This window comes from Rhipicephalus sanguineus, chromosome 3, assembly GCF_013339695.2.
Source record: "Rhipicephalus sanguineus isolate Rsan-2018 chromosome 3, BIME_Rsan_1.4, whole genome shotgun sequence".
NCBI lineage: Eukaryota > Metazoa > Arthropoda > Arachnida > Ixodida > Ixodidae > Rhipicephalus > Rhipicephalus sanguineus.
In genome coordinates this window covers 170,871,109-170,895,115 of record NC_051178.1, presented here as the reverse complement: position 1 = coordinate 170,895,115, position 24,007 = coordinate 170,871,109, and the positions used below count along the sequence as shown (strand labels likewise).

At 48.2% G+C, this 24,007-nt stretch overlaps 1 protein-coding gene across 1 annotated transcript in view; it reads right to left on the bottom strand.

The window, feature by feature from the left end:
• Positions 1–24,007, bottom strand: part of LOC119387660 (receptor-type tyrosine-protein phosphatase N2) — a 580,933-nt gene that overhangs the window by 343,636 nt on the left and 213,290 nt on the right. The window contains exon 9 of the mRNA XM_037655122.2: positions 20,095–20,209. Coding sequence (XP_037511050.1) covers positions 20,095–20,209 — 115 coding nt within the window. The remainder of the gene's footprint in view (positions 1–20,094; positions 20,210–24,007) is intronic.

Genomic DNA, 24,007 nt, shown 5'->3' with positions numbered 1-24,007 from the left:
CCAAAATAGAAGTTCAAAGTAGCCAGAAAGTAGCCATGACGCCAACCTGAAATTTTTGTTGCCAGATAGGGTCGGAAAGTAGCCAATCTGGCGTAAAGTAGCCGCCAACGGCAACCCTGCTTCTGGCTGTTTGTCGCTGAGCGATGAGAACACAACACGTACAAAGGTGTGAGCCGTCTGCTGATCCCGCTCAAGAAAAGGCGCACGCGACTGCGCCAGGCCAGTTCCTGCCGGAGCCACGTAGACCATTCTCTAGGGCTGCAGAGTTGCCAGTTCCGCTTATAAGAAGCGGATTTAGGCTTCTTTTTTCGCCGAGTCGCTTATAGAATTTTCCAGTTGCCTGTCGCGTTTTTTGGGCTTATCTGCATTTTTGAGCAAATGTAGTTATTTTAGTGATCATCATGTTCACCAATAGCGCTTTTGTCGTTCACTAATAGCGCGTTTGTCGATGACTTTGAGTAGTTGAGCGTTGAAGTCAAATATACGTTGGAGAAATAACTAGTAACGTTAATCGTGCACTGGCAAGCGTGCATTCAATCGAATGGTGACTGCGCTGGAGACAATGTTGAAAAGTAAACGTGTGCTTTCATTCATAGTTACGCATATTTTCGCTATGCAGAATAAAGTGGTTTTTACATTCCCATTCCAACTCCCATTCGTAAGTGAGTGACTTTTTATTATAATTAAAAATATTTTCAAGAATGGCAAAATTAATTAAATTTCAGTTTCTTTTGGGCTTCTTTGCGAAAGCCCCGCCGATTTTTTGGAGGCTTCTTTTGTGATGATTATTTGCTTGTTAGCTCGGCAACATCTGACAACTCTGCTCCAGAGCCTCACGTGGGCCTCAAACGCGACAGAGCGACTCCTGTTGCACGCTTCTCCTCCGCTTGAGCCGCGATCGTCAACAGCTGTCGCACGTTTTCACTCGCACCTAGAACATACGACGCGCAGGGCGATGTTATCGCCCTTGGACTTTATACGGAGTATCACGGCGACACCGACGGCAGAAATGCGCTTGCAGTGTACATAATATTGCTACCGCAGTAAAACCGGGATCGATTCTCAGTGCTGTTAGGTACCAACCGGCTTTTGTACTGGGAAGAAACGCACCCAAACCTAGTGGTCTAACCACTAGGCCACGGTCGCATACATATTCCTTATTTCGCGCAAAATTCAACCTTTTTAGAAACATGTCTTGTGACGCATGCGGAATTTTGTAGCGTTAGCTACACTTGCCTAGCCGGAGCCGATTTCGCGTGGGTCATCATGAGCCGTGCTGCGCATGCGCGAGGATGAGTGCGGAGCCGGCATCTCACGCGCTCTCCGCCACCGCCGCGCGCGGCTCGCCGCTGCTGGTGGCGGAGAGCGGGAGGAGTGGCGTCGTAGCCGGGCAGACAGACTGGCGCCGGCGCGCGCGACTCGCCGCTGCTGCTCTGCGCATTCGAGAGGGATGACGTCGTAGCCATGGCGCGCGCAGCTATTCGCCTTCGCTGTGCGGTCGCCGTCTGACAATGCGCTGGTGCCGCTTGCATACCTGCCAAGTTTGGAGAAACGGAATCCGGGAGATCTACTCAACGGGGGGGGGGGGGGAATATACAGTATGTTGACCGCTGGGGGGGGGGGGGGGGGGAGGTACTGCGATAGCAATTATATGGACAATCAGCGTGATTTCGCGCGGTCGCCGCTGATCTGTACGGAGTCCAAACCGATAACATGTCTTACGCATCGTCTGTTTCACGTGCTAGTAAATGCGCGCTATAGCGCTAGGGACGAACGCGGTTGAAGCACAGATGAAACGACACGGCCGTCACCGTCGCGCGAAGGGCACATGCGATAACGTCGCTCCGTGTGCGAGGCCTGTCGTCGCTTGCTTACCAGTTATTTCTTCAGGCAATGGGACCATAAGGGACGCCGTTGAGACGGGGACGGTCGCAAGCGCTGCTGAACACGCTATCTCGACAGACATCGGTAACGGCTACCCTTTTAAGTGCTGGGCTCTCCACTTAAAGCAGCAGTGACACAAAATTTTGAAGGCGAGATAACTTGTAGGATCGATTTGTGTGTACACAAACGCATCATCTAAGAAATATTAACGGCTGATATAACCTATACCACATTTAGGATCAATTTTTAAATTGCGTGTAGCGCATCTGTACGTGAAACGACCCACCTCGCGTCACCGTGACGCACGGGGCGCGCAATGCACTAGGCGCGCGGGACAAAACTGGATTTCCAGGAGATTTTCCTATGACCCGTGCAACCGGGAGAAACGTTCAAAATCCGGGAGTCTCCCGGGTAATACGGGAGACTTGGCAGGTATGCGCTTGATAGCGCCTCTGACTGGCGTGTGCAGGTGGGTAACGCCATGAAGAAGGAGAGCGCAAATGCTGCTCAACGGCGCAGAAGAGCCGAGAAGCTTATGTTATCGGATCCCTAAATAGTTACCTGGCAATTAGCGATTCAGCGTACGAAGAATGAACAGAGGAAGGCTAAACGTCCTGCGGAGACACTGGAGGAAAGGGAGGAACGTCAAGCAAAGCGGCGTCGCCAGGATGCTGAGGGACGTGCCCGACCACCTCTGCAGCAGCAACAACAAGACGCCGTCGATGACGTCAAGGCTCGCCGATCGACTGCCTATACTGTGAAACTTAGCGAAAGCGCCAGTGCGACTCGGGCCTTCGAGACGGACTTCGTAAACAATCCGTTTGGATACGTGTGCGACGTGTGTGAAAGACTATGGCACATGAAAGACTTGACGCCGCTAAGTAGTGCCATGCGTGAAACGTTGAGTTTAGTGGCGGCGCCTGAGCGGGGTGAAACCGTGGCGCGGGTTTGTACAACGTGCAAGAACGTTCTCGTTAAGCAGAACATTCCGCTCTTTAGCGTTACCAATGGGTATCGTTACCCGGCCATGCCGCCAGGTCTACCGCTTCTGAACGATGTGGCCGAATTTGTGTCATTGGAGCAGGAGTAAGCATGACAATCAAGCTAATCCTAGACAATCTGGAAAGCTCAGAATAATCAGCTGAACCTTCGCTAACGCTACGTATATCCTGGCATAGCCGAGCTAAGCCATTGCAAATTTGTTTTTTAGCGTTCTTCCCTTGTCACAGCTAACACATAAGTTATTGATCTCTGTGTTAGGGACAATGCCTTGAGGACCAACTTACAATTTTTCTTAATTCATTGTCTTCGTGCTTGGACCATATCATTAACAAACTGGGTGAGGCCCACCTAAAATGCTATAGCGTTGAAATTTCGCTGCATCACCAACATGAGTTGGGCCGGAAGAAATCATTTACGGTACTGTCGATTGCTTCTATGGATTGATCACTGGCGTACCGTGCAACAAAGGTAAATCGGTCGCTGCTACGGAAGCGCATCTGATCTCAGCCCTCTCAGAGAAGCCAAAGAAAGACGCACGATGCGAAAGCAAAGAAAGACATACACCGACAATATTCATGTCCACACGCCTGCCAGACTCGGCGCTCGCTAACAGGAGCTTGTGTAGCGTGGTGTGCCGAACGAAAATAATAATATTAATAATAATACGAGGGGTGGAGGAGGCTCCTACGCTACTCCTACGACGATATCGAACAATCGCCTCTCGTCGATCGACCGATGACGACTACAGAGTGGTGGCGGCAGTATAGAAGCACCACTGCTTCTGTCGCCCTCGCCGGTCATTTATAGTAGGCGGCACGACATAGTCCACTTAGCGTTCGGCAGTATATCGATGCCCACCACCACCCTCATCCTCCTTCTTCTTCACTGGCCTTATTCGCTGCCTTTTCGTGCCTGGCTCTCGCGACCAAGGGCGAAGAAGAGACACGGTCGCCCGGAACCGAAGCGCAGAAAGCAGAGGTCGAAAAGGAGCAGCTGTTCAACGATGACCGATCCCTTCTTATTGACGGTGGGGGCCAACTATGAAGGCGGCGCACGCCCTTTCTTCCTTTTGTGCGGTACGCCTTCGGTGTTTCGGCCGCTCGCGCAGGAGTGAATCACGGCAAAGATGGGGGGGAGGGACCTGGTCCCGGCGATACGAACCCCAGTCGCCTCGGAGAGTGGACACCGAGTTGTGTTTTTTTTAAGGCAATGTCTTCTGGGGCATCTTCAACACACTTTCTCCAGCGGTGTATGATGTGGTCTACGATAACTTCTGGCAGAATCCAACTTGCCGCTATATAATGGCATTACTTAGCCGGGCTATAACCGGAAGTGGAGACCGGAAGTAGATTAAGTGGAGACCGGAAGTGAGTAAACCGTAACTCTATGTTGTCAGCGAGAGGTTGTTAAGACCGGAAGTGGAAGTCTGAAGTGATGTTACAGCCAGGAGTGCGTACCCTGAAGTCACGCGACAGACCGGAAATGACGTAACGGCAGTTAGGTATGGCCCGGAATTCACGTGATGAAAGGGGCGTCAAAGGCAGAGGAACGCGCAACGTTTTCTTCGTTAAACCTTCATTCAGTCAAAAAGTTTCTTCTATTTTTTTAAGTTTTAGCTCATCTCTCTGATGACATTGCGGTCGCTGGAATCCTTTAAAATGTTGCCACTTTCGTTCGTGTGCGTCTCCTTCCGTCCCTGTCTTCTCGCACTATTCTTCGTTTCAATATGCATCGTAACCAAATAGCCCACCGACAAGTATTAAGAGAGTTTCGCTCGTTCCACAAATTATTTGTTCACTTCCGAACGAGTAATGACAGCACGTTAATTGAGAAACTGGCCATTATCTGGCTCTACTTATATTGTTCTCCCTTAAACCTACAGCATCACCACGCATAGGACATGCAATTGGCCCTTTGTGTAGGGCAGCAAACTGGACGCATAGTCTAGTTAACCTCCCTTCCTTTCCTGCATTCCTTCTCTCTCTCTCTCTCTCTCTTTTGTGCTGATAATTGTCTAGAGACTTGTCTCGATCGGAATGAACGAATAACGTGTGGTGGAAAAAAAGCACTTAGCGCCATCGTTAATCAACGTGGCGTAATGTATAGCACACGATGTCACGAAGAGAAGTGTTGGTTTCTCAAGAAAAAAAGAAAAAGAAACGTTGACCATTCTAGGCGCCCCCGTTTTCAATCTAATCTCGACAAATGTGCACCGGTTATCCTTGACACCACTGCACGAATAGTCAAACAGCATGACCAACCTACCATTTCCACTTCCCCGGCTGATCGCACTAAAGTTCAAGGCCGACAACCAAATTCGATTCACTGGCTGTATACGAGGTAGCAACGTACTTTCCCCTCTCCGCTCACGATCAACAAGGTAGGCTACGAAAGAATCGTAACGCGCGAGTTTCCAAAATACACCAACAGAACGGTATAAAGCACGTTAGCGCATCCACACAGACAGACAGAAGCACCGCCACTTCACTCCTGCCTGACAGGATGATGCGGTCGAGTTTCTTTGTCGCCTCGAGAGATAACAGCAGCAAAAAAAAAAAAAGAAGTGTCAAACAAAAGAGGCGACAAAGAAGAAACATCGACAAACAAAGGCGCAGAGGCTTTCTTTTTTTTTCCGGAAATGTGTCACTCTACCGTATCGAGTTTCAATTCTCCGCTGCCGATATTCCACGTCGACGCGTTTGCACGCTCCGAATCGAAGAAAGCTAGCGAGGCAGCAATGTAAAGAAAGTAAAACAAATCTATAGTAGAGACGTAGTGAGCACGACGACGCAGCCCAGAAAGAACGACGACTACACTAAGCCCTGAAGCTCAATATCGAATGATGCCGGTCGACGAGGCAAGATGAACCGTGAGGCAGAGATCCAACCCCAGCGAGGCGCGTAGGTAGGGCAGCAGCTCAGTGAGAAGGGGACACGGAGGCAGGAGAGAGAGTGGAAGAGGTAACGGTACTGTGCTAGGGATCGGCAGCGTATATAAGGTCTTCTCGCCCTCCGAACAGAGGGGTGGAAGGGAGAAGAGGAAAGAGATCTTGGCAGCGCCCGCGGGCCATTAAACAAAACTTTTTTAATTAGAACTTGCAACGCGTCGTCCTGGGCAAATATTAGCCCCGGCTTTCCTTCGTCACCCCCTTACTGGTCCCCTCTCACTCCGGCCACGTCAGCCTTCCCATCAATGTGGCAGCCGAAACAGAGAAAGGGCGAGCTTCCCCGGTCTGTTTCGAAGTTCTCTGTTCGACTGGGAATGCGACAGAGCTGACTAGTGGGGAAAGAAATAACAGGGCAAAAACAAGAGGCTGGGACAGGAGACGAAGCGATATCTTGTATCTACCTGTACTCAAAGAAGTATGAGTTCAAGGTACCAGGAAACAAAAAAAAAAAGAGCATTGCGTCACTGAGGCTCAGACGCACGCTAAAGGCATTACCTTACGCCTGAATGCTCAAACTGTCTGGAACTAAGCTATACGGCTGACGACGCCTTGACACACTTTCGTCACCTTCCTCTCTTCTCGAGGCAGGGATCGTTTTCACACATCGAAAACGACTCGATGATTCGGGGGAGAAAAAGAAAAGACACGGAGCAGAAAGTATAAAACTTGCTTGCAATTATGTAGGCAGGAGCCACTAGTGCAGTGATATTCGGGCCTATACTCAGCGTTATGTGGTGTGTTAAGCCCAATTTTCAAAGACAAGAGCGTCTACTGTTTGCCGAAGACGAGACGGCATTCAAAAAGGTCTAAGGAAAGATTTATTGAAGTGTCCGCGTGGGCATTCATATGAAACATTAACTCATTTAAAAGTAGAAATGGTTCTCAGTAATACCAACTAGGCGTGAAAAAAATAATGGCGTCGTAAAGGCTAAAAAAACGTTGAGCTTGACAACATTAGCGATGACGACACTAGGTTAGATCAGTAGTAGTAGTAGGAGTAGTAGGATATCCCTGGCTTCGCAAAGCAATCACGTCCTACTTTGCTTGCCGATGAGTACGTTGTTTATCACTGCACGTTTGTGCGCTTCGGGAAGCCCTACAAGAGGGCGCTAGAAGCTGATCGCTCAATGAGTTACTGTATATGCCTATCTTTGGTAGCCGAAGGCATGGGGCGTAAGCAAAGCTACATGCTTGCTCAGCAAAACATAGTTCCAGATATAATTACCTTACAGTTGCAGGGCTGATACATTTGCGCTTGTTTGGCACGTGTTTCGTTACACTAATACGTGATATATTTATTCTACTTTACGCCATATGCCTTTAATTGCATTAGTAACCACCGGCAACTGTACATGCAAGTCAACACGGCAGCGCTCATGCAGACGCGATGGCCCACTTTGACCTGAGCTTGCACTTGCTACTCGCCCACTGCGCTGACAGCAACAAATTATGGGTGCAATCATCTATCGCTTTGTATCATCTCAGGCCAAGTACAAAACATCAGGTACATTTCGTCGTCATTAGCGAGGCCAGTGGTCTGTTTAGCCATGTTTGCTAAGCCTAACGCACCGAAAATTTGATAATGGTTCTTGTAAATAGCTCAATATAGTCACGAATGCATTGCTGTCGAAGCCTCAGGATATAAATCTAAAGTGAATACGAGCGTCAGTTTGGAACTTACGGGCCACGCAGCGTACGACGATGACGAGATATATTCAAGGCGGCGGGCACCAACTACGTTTTTGGCTGGGTGCAGCTGTGCTTTTGTTGTTTTTTTTTTTCGGCATCGCCGTCTGCTCGCTTTACTCGCCCAACGCGTGCGCGCAGACGCCAGGAGGACGCTCACCAGACGACGTGGCGCGGATGAATACATCGTGAGGGATTTTCGCCCTTCCCATTGGCTAACGGGGCCCTGTAGCCTCCACAGTGCTGAAGGGAACTTCTGAGATGGAGTATAGGTGTCTGGTGGGACCAGGGTGTCTGGTGTCCCCGGGGCACGCGCAGCTCGGCGTTCGTGAGCCCTGGTGTGTTTCTTGGGTTAACTTTGCGTGTCGTCGCAATACTAAATCTGATCGCAGAGGCCACGTAGAAATTAGCTCGTGGTTGTGGTCTGCTCCGCCAGGGACCGCTACGATATTAGAGGCTCACGATAAAAGTACAAACCACAAAGTACACTCTAAGCCAAAAATGGAAAAAATGAGAGTAACTGCGGGTTTTAGTCCTAAAGACCAACTGTTACTCCCCAAAAAGACCAACTGGAACAAGATGGCTGACATGTCTCAAGTTGGGGGAGTAACCGCTTAGTGTTAGGTTGGAAGGGAGCAACAGAAGGACGAACGGCAACATTTGCTCTCAGCGCGCAACCGTTGCTCTCCTGCAGGACGCACCCTGTATCGGTCGATGCATGGGCCACATTTTCTTGCGGGCTGACGTAAGGAAACTACATTTTGCAAACTGAACAGAGAGATACGCACGCTAATAGCGACATTTAGCTTGTACGTATACTTTTTAACGTTACCGTGTTACCGGAACACATGTTTTAGAAAAGTTTTAGCTCCCCGTAGGTAAACGTTTACGTAAGTACGTAAACGGATACCTTTACGTTTGAATAAACCATGAAATGGGGATGATAACGGCATTTCAATTATATTTAATTTAGATAAGATTGTATGTACAGTACAGTACAGATGAGATGTACAGTATCCCGGTATACGCAAAGGGGTGTAGAGTACCGGGTTATCCGACGATGGTGTCGCCATCTTGTGACGCTTCGTGCAACCATAGCATGGGCACGTTTGTGTTCCCCCTAGCCCCGCCACGGTGGTCTAGTGGTTATGGCGCTCGACTGCTGACCCGAAGGTCGCGGGATCGAATCCCGGCCGCGGCGGCTGCATTTTCGATGGAGGCGAAAATCTTTGAGGCTCGTGTACTTAGATTTAGGTGCACGTTAAAGAACCCCAGGTGGTCAAAATTTCCGGAGCCCTCCACTACGGCGTCTCTCATAATCATAGCGTGGTTTTGGGACGTTAAACCCCAGATATTATTATTATATTTGTTTTCCCCTAGTGTTTTTGAGGAAAAAAAATGATTGGAAAGATAACTCATTCGTAATTATGCCGTGACAAGGCATTTACACCAGAAGTAGAACGCACGATGTTTCTGCCATAATTTTTTTCTTGCCTGGTTCATCTTGTTCCCGCTAGAAGGCGTCACCTATTCAGCCTGTCGGGGTATTTACGTCAAGGCTTCTCACGTTTTTACGGCTTCGATGTTCTATTTCTAGCTCACTCTAGTGACTTTAGCCGCTGAAAGACGGTGATCGCAATTGGCGCTTGCACTTCAGCTTATGTTTACTCGGCGGCTGGAGCCAAGCGGGTATCGCGAGTAGCCGCGAACGAAGGTGGATTTGCGAGATAGGGCCGTAAATGTAAAGCCAATCCGGCGAGTAGTTCACGTTCCGTAAAGGCCCGCGCATGCACAGATTCCTTTCGGCAACTCGTAACATGGTAACGTAAAGCTAAAAGCCCCTAATATAAGCTAAACGTTCCTAATAAAAGGCATGGTTGCACTAGAACGCCAGCACCTGAAGCTGCTGTCGTCGCAAGTTAAATGGTGTGTTTGCGTGTAACATTTGGCATAAATATATAGCCTGAGAATGTGGCGATAAAATGCGAAGCTTCGCGAGACTCCCTGTATACTTCACGACAAAGAAGCGGTTGAGAGAAGTACACAGTTGATAGACTTTACATTTGCGGTTTTTTGCTGAACGGCAGTCTCCAGTACAAATCAGCAAAAGCCCCGACTGCAGTTGCAGCAAAGATCACGCAACGAACACTTTTATCGCGATGCGCAGAAAGACTGGCAGCGAGCTAACGCCACTGCCCCCCCCCCCCTCATCTCTACCTTGTCACTGGCTGATTTTAGCGGGAGGGCAGCTATCGCAATCGGGTCCGGTAGTGTGACTTTGCGTTTATTCTCAGAGCAAATGGACGTTATCAGCTCGGGCTGTGTTGTCTTTTCAAAGGGGAGGTGACTGTTCCGCAAAAACAAAAAATAATAATAATAATATTAATATTGATATTAATAATAATAAAGAAGAAAACACACCTCCGGGCAAAAAAGAAAAAAAAAGAAATTACCGGCCTTTTAGCTAGCGCGAAAGGGAGCTCTGGCAACGCCTGTGTTTTCGCGAGAGACTCATTACCCTGATGTTTTCAGCTGTTTACGCTGTTGCTTTCAATTCTCTTTCGAACATCACCACTGGTTCTGCACGCCTATGCTCATTTCACTAACGTGTCAGAACGCGCAACGACCCTTCGGTACCTACATAACTCCGTTTTCTTTCAGACGTGGCCGTAGCGCGTGGTGGCTTAGTGGTTAGCGTACGCGCATCGCGATTAAGTGGTCGCGAGTTCGAATCCTGTGTGTCTGTTGCAAATTTCCTGAAATTTATTTCTGAATGACATGTCCGTATATCGTTTGTACATCCAAACAAATATCTGTATAGACCTCAATATGCTCTATAAGTCAATCAAAAACGAATTTTTTTTTTGGCCCGAAGAAACTAAGGAGTAACGGGAAGGAGCATCCGTTGCGCAGGTTTCCTCCCTTGAGGAGCATCAGGAAGGAGCAACAGTTGGTCCTCAAAGAGCAACTGGGGGGATTAACCGTTCATCCTCTGAAGGGGCAACTGAAAGGACAGCAACGGTTCGTCCCCTTGCCGTTGCTCCTTTTAGGAGAGTAATGGGAGTGGCAATGCACTGTTGGCTTTATTCGCCTATGTCTACAAAAGAGTTGCTGCCATATGAGTCGGCGCATTCCAAAACTGTGAAAAGGGGCTATAGCTAAACATTGCCTAGAGTCTGCACTTGCAAGGTCGTGCTCACACGTGACGCAGAAGGGTTTTCAAAACCAATTGGATCGTCTGTCCTTGGCTGGTTTCCCTCGCACGCTCCTCATCGCCGTCGCCGAGTCGCTCCTCCAGAAGTTCAAGAGTGAACACCACGGTTCTGGGGTAGAGCAAGAGCGGAGAACGGTGAGACCTGAGGTCGTACCGTATATGCACCGGGTGGCACACAACCTAAAGAGGGTTGCTAACAGACATGGCGTGCCAATTGTTTTTTCTGCGCCGCGGAAGCTGTCTCAGCTATGCCCACGTATCCTATCTGATGGGAGCAAGAAAGGTGGGTGCGGCAAGAAGCACGCCAAGTCGTACACAAAATGTGCCACCGCTGTTGTGTATGAATTTCCGCTAACCTGTGGCAAGACGTATGTCGGCCAGACGGGAAGGTGCGTGAATGAGCGTGCGCGGGAACACGAGCTTTCACTAAAAGGTAAGGATGGGGCACATTTGCCGACCCACTGCAGTACACATAAGTGTGAGCCGTGCTTGAACAAGATTCAGATTCTGGGTAGAAGCGGGGACACCGCGGCTCGAGAGCTGTTGGAGGCATATCATATCAAAGCACGAGGTTCCATGTGTATCAGTGACACTTCATTGTCTCTTTCGCAGGCAGAGCGCAAGATCATAGATCACAGGTTGTGATTAGGGTGGTATGCGCTCGCTGTGTGCCTAGTTTGCTGCGCATGTCTGGGCCTATATATTTGGTTGCACTGTCTCTTGAATAAACAGTCGAAAGTTTGCGTTCCCCTGGACCCCTTCCCTCGTTATTTCCTCGTACAAGAAACGGCCATACGTTGTGGCTTGTACTTAGACATAAACCGACTAGCCCAGCAACGTGTACTTCTAGCTCACAATAAAGCAGCCTGCTCTTTCAATGAACTTATTCAAATAATTTTTCACTAACTATCCTGGTAGTCAGTTGGCCATTATTTCAAGTAAACTTATGCTCCGATATGGTATGTATCCAATATAACTCTTAACTTGAACCAGAAACATAAATTTCGTACCAGTTTTATTTTTAGAGGACATTTGCTTGAATATTCGGAAAACCGAAAGTAGGTGCTCGACCGGAAGTGCTTGGAAAAGAAAGAAACAAGAGCGTTACTTGTTGCTCGCGCCACTAAAAAAAAAGAAAACACTTTTGTTCAAGTCGAAGTTCTGGCGAAATACTCCCTTGGTCAGAAATAATCGTGAGGAAAAAGGAAACCTGCGCCAACCGCGGTGAAAGCTGACTTTTTAAAATATTGATTGCTGGCTGTGTTTCGTACCTACTCATCAATTAAAAAATTCGATTACTCTAACAGTTGACATTAAGAACATTTCCTAGAATATCATAACGCGACGCCCTACACTGTATTACTCTTCCTTGTCGATATATACGCAATGGCTTCGGAGTTGCCATCTCCACGTAAACCCTCGCGTCCGTCCGTCATCTAGGAAAGGCCCACCTTTTTCTCCTCTTTCCGCTTTTCGCGTACCCGAGCTCCGAGGTTACTCTTCTTCGAAGCCGGTATTATAAAGATAGACGAACGATAAAGAAGGAGGAGAAGAAAGATATGAAGAACAAGAAGAAGAAGTCAACTCGCAGGCAAGGAACCCGGCATATAAAAAAAAACGTGCTCGATGTATCGAGTGAAAGTTCGCGAAATTATATTCTCAAATATCGCCCGATGTGCGGAGGTCGCCGTAGCGCAATTTCCTGTCGCCCTGCGCAAGCCATTTTGGCTGCTGAAGCGGGCGACAGCAGGGAAAGTCTGGGCGACCCAGTTGAAACCTGAGCACGCATACATATGCGCATACGAGGCGAGGGGATCAGAGATAGAGAGAGAGAGAGAGTCGAAAAAAAAATACAACAGCGTATCACCAAGCAAGCGATGACGTTTTAAAATATGAATATCCCACTCGTGGCCAGGGCCAGTAGCTCCTTCTTCGACGCTAGGTGACGCACGTCCCATCCGTACGCACACACCACCCAGAGACGCACATACATAAATCGTTAATCTGCTCCGACACTGAGGCAAAATGATGGAACAAGACGGAAAGAAAGACAAAAGCCCGCGAGTCTCGTTCGCTGGAAGTGGCTGGCGCGAATATGCCGCGTATAAGGTTCCACTCAATCTCACTTCATATAGACGCCTGTGCGACGGAAGAACCTCGCCCGCCGCTACCGCATTCCCTCTAATTCCTTTTTCTTCCGAGTTCCTACTTCCCCAAACATGAACAGCTCTTTTTTTCCCGCCCCCCACAACGCCCCCCCCCCCGATCTTATTCCCGCCCATAAGGGGGTGGGGGGAGGGGGGCACGAGTGCCCCAATATTCGCCACAGAGCACGCCTTCTCTGAAGACTCCCCCATGCCTTATTGAAAATTAGGCCAAACACGCAGCGGATGTGAGAGAGCAAAAGTGGAGGAGGGACAGGGCAATCACATAGACAGAGAAGAAAAAAAAGATAGCGCGGCCATGTTTTTTATTATTATTAATATTATTACCGGGACATCTGGGGAGCAAACATTTGCGAGATTAAGGCAGCCCGGCCCCTTCCAATTAGTATTTCCATTAGCCGCGACCGCAGGTCAGCTTACGTATCTCGGTGATGTCCTTGGAAGCAAGCCGCGGAGGACGATACCAGAAATTCGTTTTACGAGAACGCCTCCTTCGTGCCCCACAACCTCGCCACGAGTCTAAAGAGCCTCACGAAGGTCAACGATGAAGTCCCCCCCCCTCTCCTTATTTTTATCCCTACAAGCACTTCAAACATGATCTTCTAGCTCTACCTGCCCAGCTGCCTGTTCTATATGCTAACTCCTCCAAGTGGACTGAGATCAAATTTTGCGTGTTGCTCCGTGGAACCCTCGTGTAACCGGACGATCTATAGGCGCGTATGTATACACTCTCAAAGACGTGCCGCGCGACACACACGGCAGGGCGAAGGAGTAGACCCGGTTCCAGGTTAGTTTACATTCCCACAGTGAGAAGACAGCCGTAAATGAGGAAAAGAAAGAAAGAGAGAAGTGCGAGGGCCGTACGTAAACGACAACTCGTTCTCCACAAGGTCACAACGTGCACTTTTACTAAGAGGAGAGAAGAGCAGCGGACGCATGCTAGCATGTTATGTATAGTAAGAGCATACATACGCAAGCAGAATAATACTTGGCCTTGGTTAGCGACATATAACTTATTCCGCCCTTAACGTAAAATTTCCAACGAACGAAAATGATCAGACAGGGTCTCTCTAGGCAATTTCCTTCTCGGTTATTGTAAGAGGCTCTATGCCTAAAGGGATACTAGAGACAAACACTTAGTTACGACTGGTAAGACATGTCAACCAGAATATTATATTAATGAGGACAACGACCACAAGCAAGTGCTCCCAAGTCGATGCAACAACAGTGGGCTTTATTATAAAGCACTGCAATCAACGTACGGGGCACGTGATTAAACATGCGAACTGACGTTGAAGGTCCTTTTCCAGTATAGCGGAGGTACACAATGAGGCAGAGCCGTAAAGTAGGACTTGTAATGATAACCGCTTTTAACGTGAGTCCCAGCGCGGTTCCAGCATTTCTGGTATTTGTAATTTCTCGCACTGTAGAGATCTGTGCTGAACGAATACAAACGTATTAGTTAGACTGGTAGCGCAGAACTACAGTGCCTCCTGCCTTATCCACGTTGTCACAGCCGACAGACCATCACTTAACGATCGGTCACTTTTTCGTGGAGGTGCTACACTGGCTTACGACATCTCTACCTCTCGCCGGCCGACGACGCAGTGAGAGCACTCTTATGCTCCTTAAGGAAGACGAGCCTGTGCGAACGCTTTGAACTAAATGGTGCAGTCCAACACGTGTACGAGATTTATCAAACTCTGTCCTTCCTCCTCTCCGTCTCCGCTCTTCAAACTTCCCTTTCTCAATTACCCGTAACAGAGAAGCCAACAAGACGCTTTTCCGATTAACCTCCTTGCCCTTTCTTTCTCCTTGCTTCCATATGCAATCCTTATTGCACCCTCAATGCAAAGTGATAATCAATTCGCAATCGGAGATCTTGGTCTTCTTTTTTTTTACGTGCTTGCATGTCCCACCTTGTTTGCTTCGGTGGGAAAACAAGTACTTGTCTTCTCAACGTCCCGAGGCCAACGTCCCGATACACGAGCGCCAGAAATAGTTTCACATTGCGCTCTTATCCATGTGCCAGAACCGCTACCTGTCCTTACGAGCATAAAGCCACGCCATCCGGCATACACTCTCAACAGGAGTACCATGCGGAGTGCTTCACGCTACGGAAACGTAGCACGCGTGTTTTTCACATTCACGACGCATATGGGATGGAGGCCACTTATCTGATAGATACGAGCCTGTTATCAAGAACTCCTCCACACCCACCCCCTCCTCTCTTTCTTCGGCGTCGCCAAAATTCGAAGAGCTTGTCTTCGTCGGCGCTGCGACGTATTGCTCCTCGAGGAACTAAGTTTGCCGGGTAAAATAAAGCAGGAAAGAAACGTCGCGCGCTGAGCAAACGCCTGGTCGGCCCTCAGTGCGAGAATGCCGGCACTCCTGGTTCGCGATGCTGGCGATGAGAGAGAGAGAGAGAGAGAAAGACGCCAAAGACGCGCTGGACAGTAGAAGGACTCTGTTGACATCCAAAGTCTTAGGCAAATAGAGGTTCGTGCGCGCTCCTGCCGTCCGGGCGGGCACCATTGTGTGGGATTCGCGTCTAATAAGGGTCCTTTCTCTGTCCAGTGGACATTTAAAATAGGTTCCTCCGGCCGCATCGCCCGCGCCGTAATTTTTTTTTTTTATTTATCTCTCGTTGCGTCTGGGATTGTAATTAGCCACGCAATGCGCTATAGTATAACGTTCATTTATGTTCTTGCCTCCCTTAAAAGAATTCTCATTTCCTCGGCGCTCCACCGCACGAGAATACGAGGGGGCGCTTTTTGAGAAACCGAATGAGTGACGTCTAAATTGGCCCGGTTGTCTTCGGCAGTGATTTGACCGAAGAAACTTGATTCAGGTTGACCAAACACAAAGTGCGCGTCCGTACGGGATTGGGCCACGAATGGAAGTACGCGAGCCGTAGGCGTCGCTTAATTATCGCCGGCCGCAGTTCCTTCCTTCGTCTTATTATTTGAGTTGCGTGTAAGCGGTTTAGCAATGTCGTGTATGCGAAGTCGAAATTGCGTGGCTGCCAATAAACGAAGATTACCGCGCTAATCAGTACGCGGTGCCGGATCAGTGATTTCTGCAGTGCAGTGAACTTCACGTATCTATAGCCCACCACGGCTTCGGCTGAGAAATAACTGGCGGGAAAAGATGGTCGATCCGGTGGTACGCGAACATGCAGTTTGTTTGTTTGTGGTACGAAGAAAAGGAATAAGGACGACGCAACGTATCAGAGCCGCTGCCTCTGTGACGTAATCCAAGATACATAGGATAACGGAGCTGTACGTGTGCGAGTGCGTATTTCTCAATTGAAATGGAAAGCTGGGCGAGTTGGCACTTCATATTTTGCGATGCGAGCGCTGACCGACAACTGTTGTCAGTCAGCGCTTGTGTCGTGTTCGTTGTTTCTTTCCTTCGGACCGGGACGCGCTGCCCACATAGCAAAATTTGCGTATCTCCGCTACTTGCAGAAAGGTGATGCAGTCGTACCCTTTAATGAATAATTTCTTAAGTCCATTGACCCTAACCGTACTTGTAGCATAAAATAGGATTTAAGTTGAACGCGAAGAGAAACTCGCTATTGCTAACAACTCGTAACCGGCCGCAGAGCGAGAACGACTATAGACCATCGCATCATGCAGACGAAAATTTTCTCGCTGGGCCCACGATGCGGTGGTCGGGCTTGGCCTGACTCTCCCAACGTGGGAGCGGCCCGCTGCGCGCTGAGTCGCTCCCCTCAGGGCTTTCAATAAAGTTTCCCATCCATCAATCCATCTATCAGAGGTATATGCGCAAAGTCTAAATGGGGATAAAAAAGTGTGACTACATCACAAAACTTTTCGTAGTCGACCTCTGCAGTTTTCTTATGTGGTATTACTGTGTCGGGGAGGTCGGTTTAGCGGAGACAAGAAATATACGTGTTCACAGCTGGAGAACACGGAACAGACTGTCGTTTCATTTATTCGTATGCAAGAATAGGTTCACCGCGTGGCGGAGGGGCGTCTCGGTGTTGGGGTCGTGGCGTAGTTACAAAGGCTTAGCGTCGCTAGTTGACGTACAGCGACCTGAAAGCCGGAGAACCGATCCAAAAAAAAGCGGGGCGATTTCGGCGCAATGGGCTAGGATAACGCCTTTCAAACGTGGTGGTGGGTACCACGGGTACTTGATTCACAACAGAGAAAGGAAGAAGCGATGGACTGTCGCTACAACCTTGAGCTTGGGGTACAAGTGTCTAGAGCGCGTGAGCGGCATGCCAAGCCGTGCGTTTGCGACAGCTATACCTGGCTGACCATCGCTGTAGTCCCTCTGTGCAGCCAAGGAAGCCGCTGTAGTGAGCAATGGCTTACGTGATGCAATAAGAGACCTTGAGAAACAGGAGTAGGCGTGTCTTGGCTATCGGCAGGCCTAACCTTCCGAGACTTACCAACAAATGCTTCTTCCGAGCACCTTCACCGAGGAAAGTTTATTTTCCTTCAGAGTACGTCATTGTTCAGAAGCGCAGCGATAAGGCGGGCAAACTAGACGACAGTAAGACTTTGATTTGGGAGGGTTGGTTCATAGTTCTTCAGAGATGCAGCGCGAATAAAACAGAACGACATCACAAGAGCTGTGATGTCACTTAACGTTCCCTCTTTGCCCTGCTTTATTTGCGCTGCGCTATTGAAGAACTACACGACGCCGCGCATATAGGGCAGTAAAACGAGACGCAAGTGTGAACGACACGCTGTCTTCGCAGGGGCACCGGATATTTAGGACGAAAACGCTGCGACTCTTCTTAAAGCAGTTAGGTGACGTGGACTTAGCTCGTTCTGTTAACATGTAGCAGACTCACTTCAACGCGTTGGCGAAATGACCGGCGCTGCTTAGTGCTCTGTACAAGGCAATATATAGTGTTCGATCTCGTAGTGTTCTATTTCTTGGTGACCGCTAATGCCTGTCTGGTTTAAGGTGGCGTGGCTGGTAACCAAAGAGGAGCGACAAACATTTACATATAGCGTGAAGCCTGACCAGAGATGACAAGCCCACCTGGAAACTCGTGCTCTAAACCAATTTCATTCGAATTGGTTTCCTGGCTGTGTGGACAGGAAAGGAACAAATATAATTCTGTTTACTTTTATGCCGAACGATTCATACTAGCCTTAAGGAATAATTCTTCGTGTGACAAAGGCAGTTCTCAGCTCGGAGTAGACGTGCTGGCGGGCTGCGCACTTTAGATGCACTATGCCCCAAGGAACATCGGTGCGTTGGTTGACACTGGTAAATGGGCCAAGACATAATCAGACGGCATCACCAATTCACCCCAAAATTTAATCTCATAATAAAGAAACCATTCTGAATGTCCATGCATAAGACGCTCCCGATAGCTAAGCGTCAGCAAATGCTGAGCGATTGATGTTGGGGCCATTGCATGCATTCGCTAAAAGGGCTCTCCATCACTGAATGTCCTACTCGAATTCATTGAGACAACAAAAGAAAAAAAGATGAATGGCTCTCACGTAATCGAGAGTAGATGTAAACATGAAATGGCTACCGGCAAAGCAGATTGCTTGGAAACGAAACTAGCCAATGTCTTAGGCGCCCCACAAAGCGTGGCGCCATCTCTCAAGGGAGGCGGCAATCCGCGCCGCAAAACCTTTGATTAGTTTCAGCTACGCGCAAGCGCTGGCGATTCTAATAGCACAGGAGTGGCGCTGGTGTTTAAAAGAGCAGTGTATGGTGCCCTGCATCTGGGTTTGGAAAGTCGCTATTGGAAATTGCAAACGAAAGAACAGCGTACTAGAAGTTACAGCTTCGCTGCTTGTGCGAACACCGAGAAAAACTCGAAAGCAGTGGCGTAGGCAGAAATTTTTTTGGGGTGGGGGGGGGGGGAGGCACCTCCATGATCCGACAGTGGGTCTGGGCAGATAAGTGGGGTCGAGTGTCATCTTGTGCTCTCTATCCCATGTGAAAAAAATTTTCGGGAGGGGGGGGGGAGGCACGGGCCCGATGTGCCCCCCCTCCCCCGGTTATGCCACTGCTCGGAAGCAATATTTTTTATCTTTTGTTTCGGCTGTAACTAGCGCAAGTTTTGCGGTACTGTACAAAGGTTAGCGGCTATAAACCATGTATTTTATCATGGCTGAGTGCCCGGATGTTCACTTTCTTTTTTTAACACGAGTGTTTTATGCCGGGGTCCACCACGGGCTCCACTGACGCATTTCCGTCACGGATATGACGTTGTAAAATATAAAGACTAACATATCGCAAAGAAAAAACTAGAAGAAAAAGTTCCGTCATCTGGAATCGAACTCGCGACCTCTCGATCCCCAGCACGCAGCACGAATCGACTCCGCCACAAACGACACGTTCCTCGTCATACTAACGGCGTGATATTTATATACACCATTTGCCAGCGGCGGTACTCAGAGATCAGGGTACATCAGCGTGTTTTCGTTATCACTAGCGAGATGGCTCGACGGGCTCGAAGAGCGCGCTTTAAATGTCGTCGCCCCCCGCGTTGAGATGAGCGTGTGTCTCTACAGGGCGTGGTCGCTCCTGCGCGCGCGCTTATCTTGTACGTCTTGCGCTCTCACCGCAAGTTTGCGTTCAAGTTACAGAGAGCACGAAGGTCATTTCGCTCACCGCAGCGGCCGCTTTTGCGAAAGGAGCGTGATGCTCACAAACGAATAAGCTACAACTGTGACAGTTCGCGCTCATCCTGTGTATACTTGTGCGTTCGTTTCGTGCGTCCTCCTTTGTATTTGACCAGCGCGCTTTAACTGTCGAGCTGTGACAGTTAGTTCGCGCTCATCCTGTGTATGTTCGTTCCGTGCGTCCTTTCTGCTTGAGCAACGCGTTGGAAGTTTCGAGCTTGTTGCCGTTCTTCGCGTGACATTACAACTTGTTGCTATAGCATTCATTCCTTCGACCTCGGGGCGAAACAATGCACAACCACGGCCGCTTGTGCGCTTTGATCCAGCGGCCGTGGCACAACAAACGCTCAACTACGTCTGTGAAGACACGTTTTACTTTCGTGTTATACCGATTCCTATGACAGAGGGATCAGCCATGTTTTTTTTTTTTTCAATTTCAACAACGCCCAGATGTCTCGTTTGAGTTCCCGGATATCGGCGCTGGCTTTGGCTCAAGGTCAGCTGAAGGCCGCCTAAATGGGAGATAAAAGCATTTGATGGTTAAAAGATGTCGCCATCACTCACCGACTTCCTTGAGATGGTCCAGCACAGCATCCTCCTGTCCGACGTCGTCCTGAGTCCCGAGGCGCATCTTGTTACGCTGATGTTGGGCCATCATTATTCGGCGCACATTTTCCACCTGAGAGGCAAGTGCACGAGTTAGAAGGCACCGGAAGTAAAGTTAAGGGCAAGGCTAGGCCAATCGACACGGCATCCTCGCGCGGACTGTATTACGGCACGGTTTCTTCAATTCCCGCTAATATATCGGCTGACATTGCTCGTGTCCTTGACGAGAACTTCGTCGATTATACCTGATGGCATCGACAACGGTCCTTTACTATACTTGTAAAGCAACCAAGTATATAAATATTTTAGCATTGCCTGGTCTGGTCAGAACCTGTCTGGTCTGGTCAGAAGTCTGGTCAGAGGTGTGGAATTAAGATGGATTGCAAGTGTTTAAAAAGCGGGACTTGAATCGGTACGGTATTCAAGAGAAATTTGTTGGTGAATTCGGAGGGATTTGAATATACTAAATACTTTGTTCGATTCTGCTATGAAGCTTCGATGTGCTTCTGTTCTCAAAGAACTAAGCAAAAATGACTAAATTGATATTGCATGAAAAGTATTCTATTGCCTACAGATCTCTAATGGCAGTTCACTCCAACATCAATTTCTCATGTGCTCTTTCATGGTCGCCAATATACATACCACGATAAGATGATATTACAAGTACGGTATGACATGCGTAACATAAGTTCCAACTAAATAAAGATGTATTTTTCATATGTTAGCGTGGTGCAATGCAAAAAAAAAACGATGCTGTGTAGCTTAAGCTGCGCTTTGGTGTGTAAACTCCCTTGCACAATAACTCATCTACTGTAAATTAGTTCCAATGGATTGACGGATGCTGCTCGGTTATCGGTAAATAGCTGGCCAACTTGAGATCATCCGAACGCACTCGAATACACATGCGATACATTCATTCCAGACTTCCATCCGCTGCTTATCAAGGTGTCGCCACTGTATCTATTGGTACATTCGATTGGTCGTTTTCGAGCGCTCCGCAGGTGCTGAAAAAAGTGTGCAAAATAGCAACTAACCATTGCTACTAACATTATCGGGTCAAAACATGATCAGGAAGGAGAAAGATGACTTGCATACCTGCTTGTTCTCGTTGAAAATGTTTAAAGCTGTTGAATTCAACAGTTTCAAACACAGTCAGAGCGCTCTCAAACGACCAGTCGAATGTACCATATTGTCACGTGGTCGTGACGTCGACGAAGACAGCAGTCGGCGTTTGCAGGATGAAACTGTTTATTTGGCCGAACTTGTGGCCGGAAAATGAGAACTAGAGCTACAGCAATACACGCTGTACAATGATAGCGGCGAACAGGGCGTCGTCCGACGATCAACTGACAAGCGGTCAATCGCGTCGGCTTTTATACAGGCGGTATCGAACTTTCCAGCAATATCGCTGGTGGCGGCGTTATCTCTAGACAAAGCTGGAACATTCGCGTGCGGGGCGCAATCTTAACAGAACGATCTACTATAGACGTGAAGCTTCTCGAACAATGCTTCGCGGACAGCGTCGAGCGTTGATAACCGTCCCTGCCGGTCAAACCCGAATACATCAAAACAAGACAAGAAGTGGGCGTGGCAATATGATTCACTAGGCTTGAAAGCTGGGCTAGTTGGTGACTGATCATTATACCGTACGGTGAAGTACCGCGCTTTTGACGAGAACAAAGGGGACAAGAAAGACACGACACTCGCTACTCTCGCTATTAAATTTATTTCAGAAATAATACTATATATATATATATATATATATATATATATATATATATATATATATATATATATATATATATGCACCCACGCACCCCCGAGCGACACAAAAATGCACTAACAATCTGGCTGTTACCCTCGACTGTTTATTTCTTATTTTTTTTTAAATGTCTAAGCAACGCATGCCTTGTCCTATCGCTTGAATGTGCGCAAATTTCGTTGTTTAATGAGAATCCATTTGACTGCTAGTTCATTTCTGTGCCGCTTGGGGGTGCGTGGGTGCGTATGTATATGAAGTATTATTTCAGAAATAAATTGAGTTGCGAGTCTAGCGAGTGTCGTGTATTTCTTGTCCCCTTTGTCCTCGTCAAAAGTGCGCTACTTCACCACACGGTACCATGATATATGATTCGAGGCAAGACCTCTTGGAGAGAGTGGGAGAGGTCTCTTTCTTTATACTTTCCTTTTTTACCTTTCTGCATCCCCTTACCCTTTTTTTTTACGTTTTCTCAACACAATGTAGTAAAGTGAATATTTATCTTCCGGTCCACTTCCCTACGTTCTGCAGAAATTTTACATTTCTCTCTCTCTTTCTCCAAACGCACATACACGTGTTGGCATCACCGCGTTATACTAGGACAATGTCACATTGCCGCGTTGTCACGCTAAAACAACTTCAATAGGATCTACTTGAGTGTTAGGCAAGTGCGTTTGGCGCCACCCACATGTATACATCAGACATTAGTGAAACACATTAAACCATTGACCTAATCTACCTTTCCACCACCCAACTTTACAAGTTTCACTCGTCTTCCCGCTGCGTGCGTGTTTTCATAGCAACAACATACCGCGTTTTTAATGGCTGACTGAAATCGTCAGCACCAGTAGCGTGGTAGATAGCTCTCGTAATCCTCGATAGCTAATTCTCAAAGCCGGATTAAATGCACACCACTGCTCTGGTTTTTCTTTCTTCTTTCTTGTAAAGTCGCAGACATGAGAAGGCCGTAAATGAAACCTCCATGGACGCGCCTAAAGAGTGTATTTTTGACTAGCCGCTGGAACAAAATATATAATCCTTAAGGGAGAAAAATAAGGCAACATGGCGCAAGAATAAAACCGACACAAAAAGCGAAACTGTCAGCGAGCCTTCCATAACGACCCTCGGCGTACTTAGAGCTCCGAACGATTCAACGGAGCGGTGTTCTCTTTATCGTTTTTATGCGCTCGTGCAGCTGCAGCCTACATAAGCACACACATTACGCAGATTCTAAGTCGTTTCAGCAAATTCACTAATCGGATCACTGAAAAGCACCGAAGGAAAGTGATGAGCGAGAGAAACTCTGATATTCCTTCCGCCAAAGCGATTCCGAAGTGTCCTCTCCACGCGCCCGTCTTTTCAACGATCCATCCAATCTCTTCTCGTGTTCACTGTACTACGATCCTGAATTGATAGCCAGAAGAAGTAACAACAAGCTTCTTTAGCAAAAGAAAACGGCTGGTATAAAGAACACCCAATCTTCCTATACTTGATCTCTCAATGGGGATTACATTCACATGCTTGGCAAAGGTTAAAGCACACCAGAGCGACAGAACTAATGGACCCCGTGTCTGGACCACTGCTAGAAAAGTTGGGAGGTGAGAGAATACTTCTTTAGCTAAATATAGACAGTGAAAAACTGGTTGTTTGCTCTCAGAGCCAGGTTCTTGTTGGTATGCCATCCAGGAGCGTTCGTTCGTTCCTCCCTCCCTCCATTCCAGCGAGTGAGTGAGTGAGTGAGTGAGTGAGTGAGTGAGTGAGTGAGTGAGTGAGTGAGTGAGTGAGTGAGTGAGTGAGTGAGTGAGTGAGTGAGTGAGTGAGTGAGTGAGTGAGTGAGTGAGTGAGTGAGTGAGTGAGTGAGTGAGTGAGTGAGTGAGTGAGTGAGTGAGTGAGTGAGTGAGTGAGTGAGTGAGTGAGTGAGTGAGTGAGTGAGTGAGTGAGTGAGTGAGTGAGTGAGTGAGTGAGTGAGTGAGTGAGTGAGTGAGTGAGTGAGTGAGTGAGTGAGTGAGTGAGTGAGTGAGTGAGTGAGTGAGTGAGTGAGTGAGTGAGTGAGTGAGTGAGTGAGCGAGCGAGCGAGCGAGCGAGCGTATATGTTGGCTCAAATAAAATGTC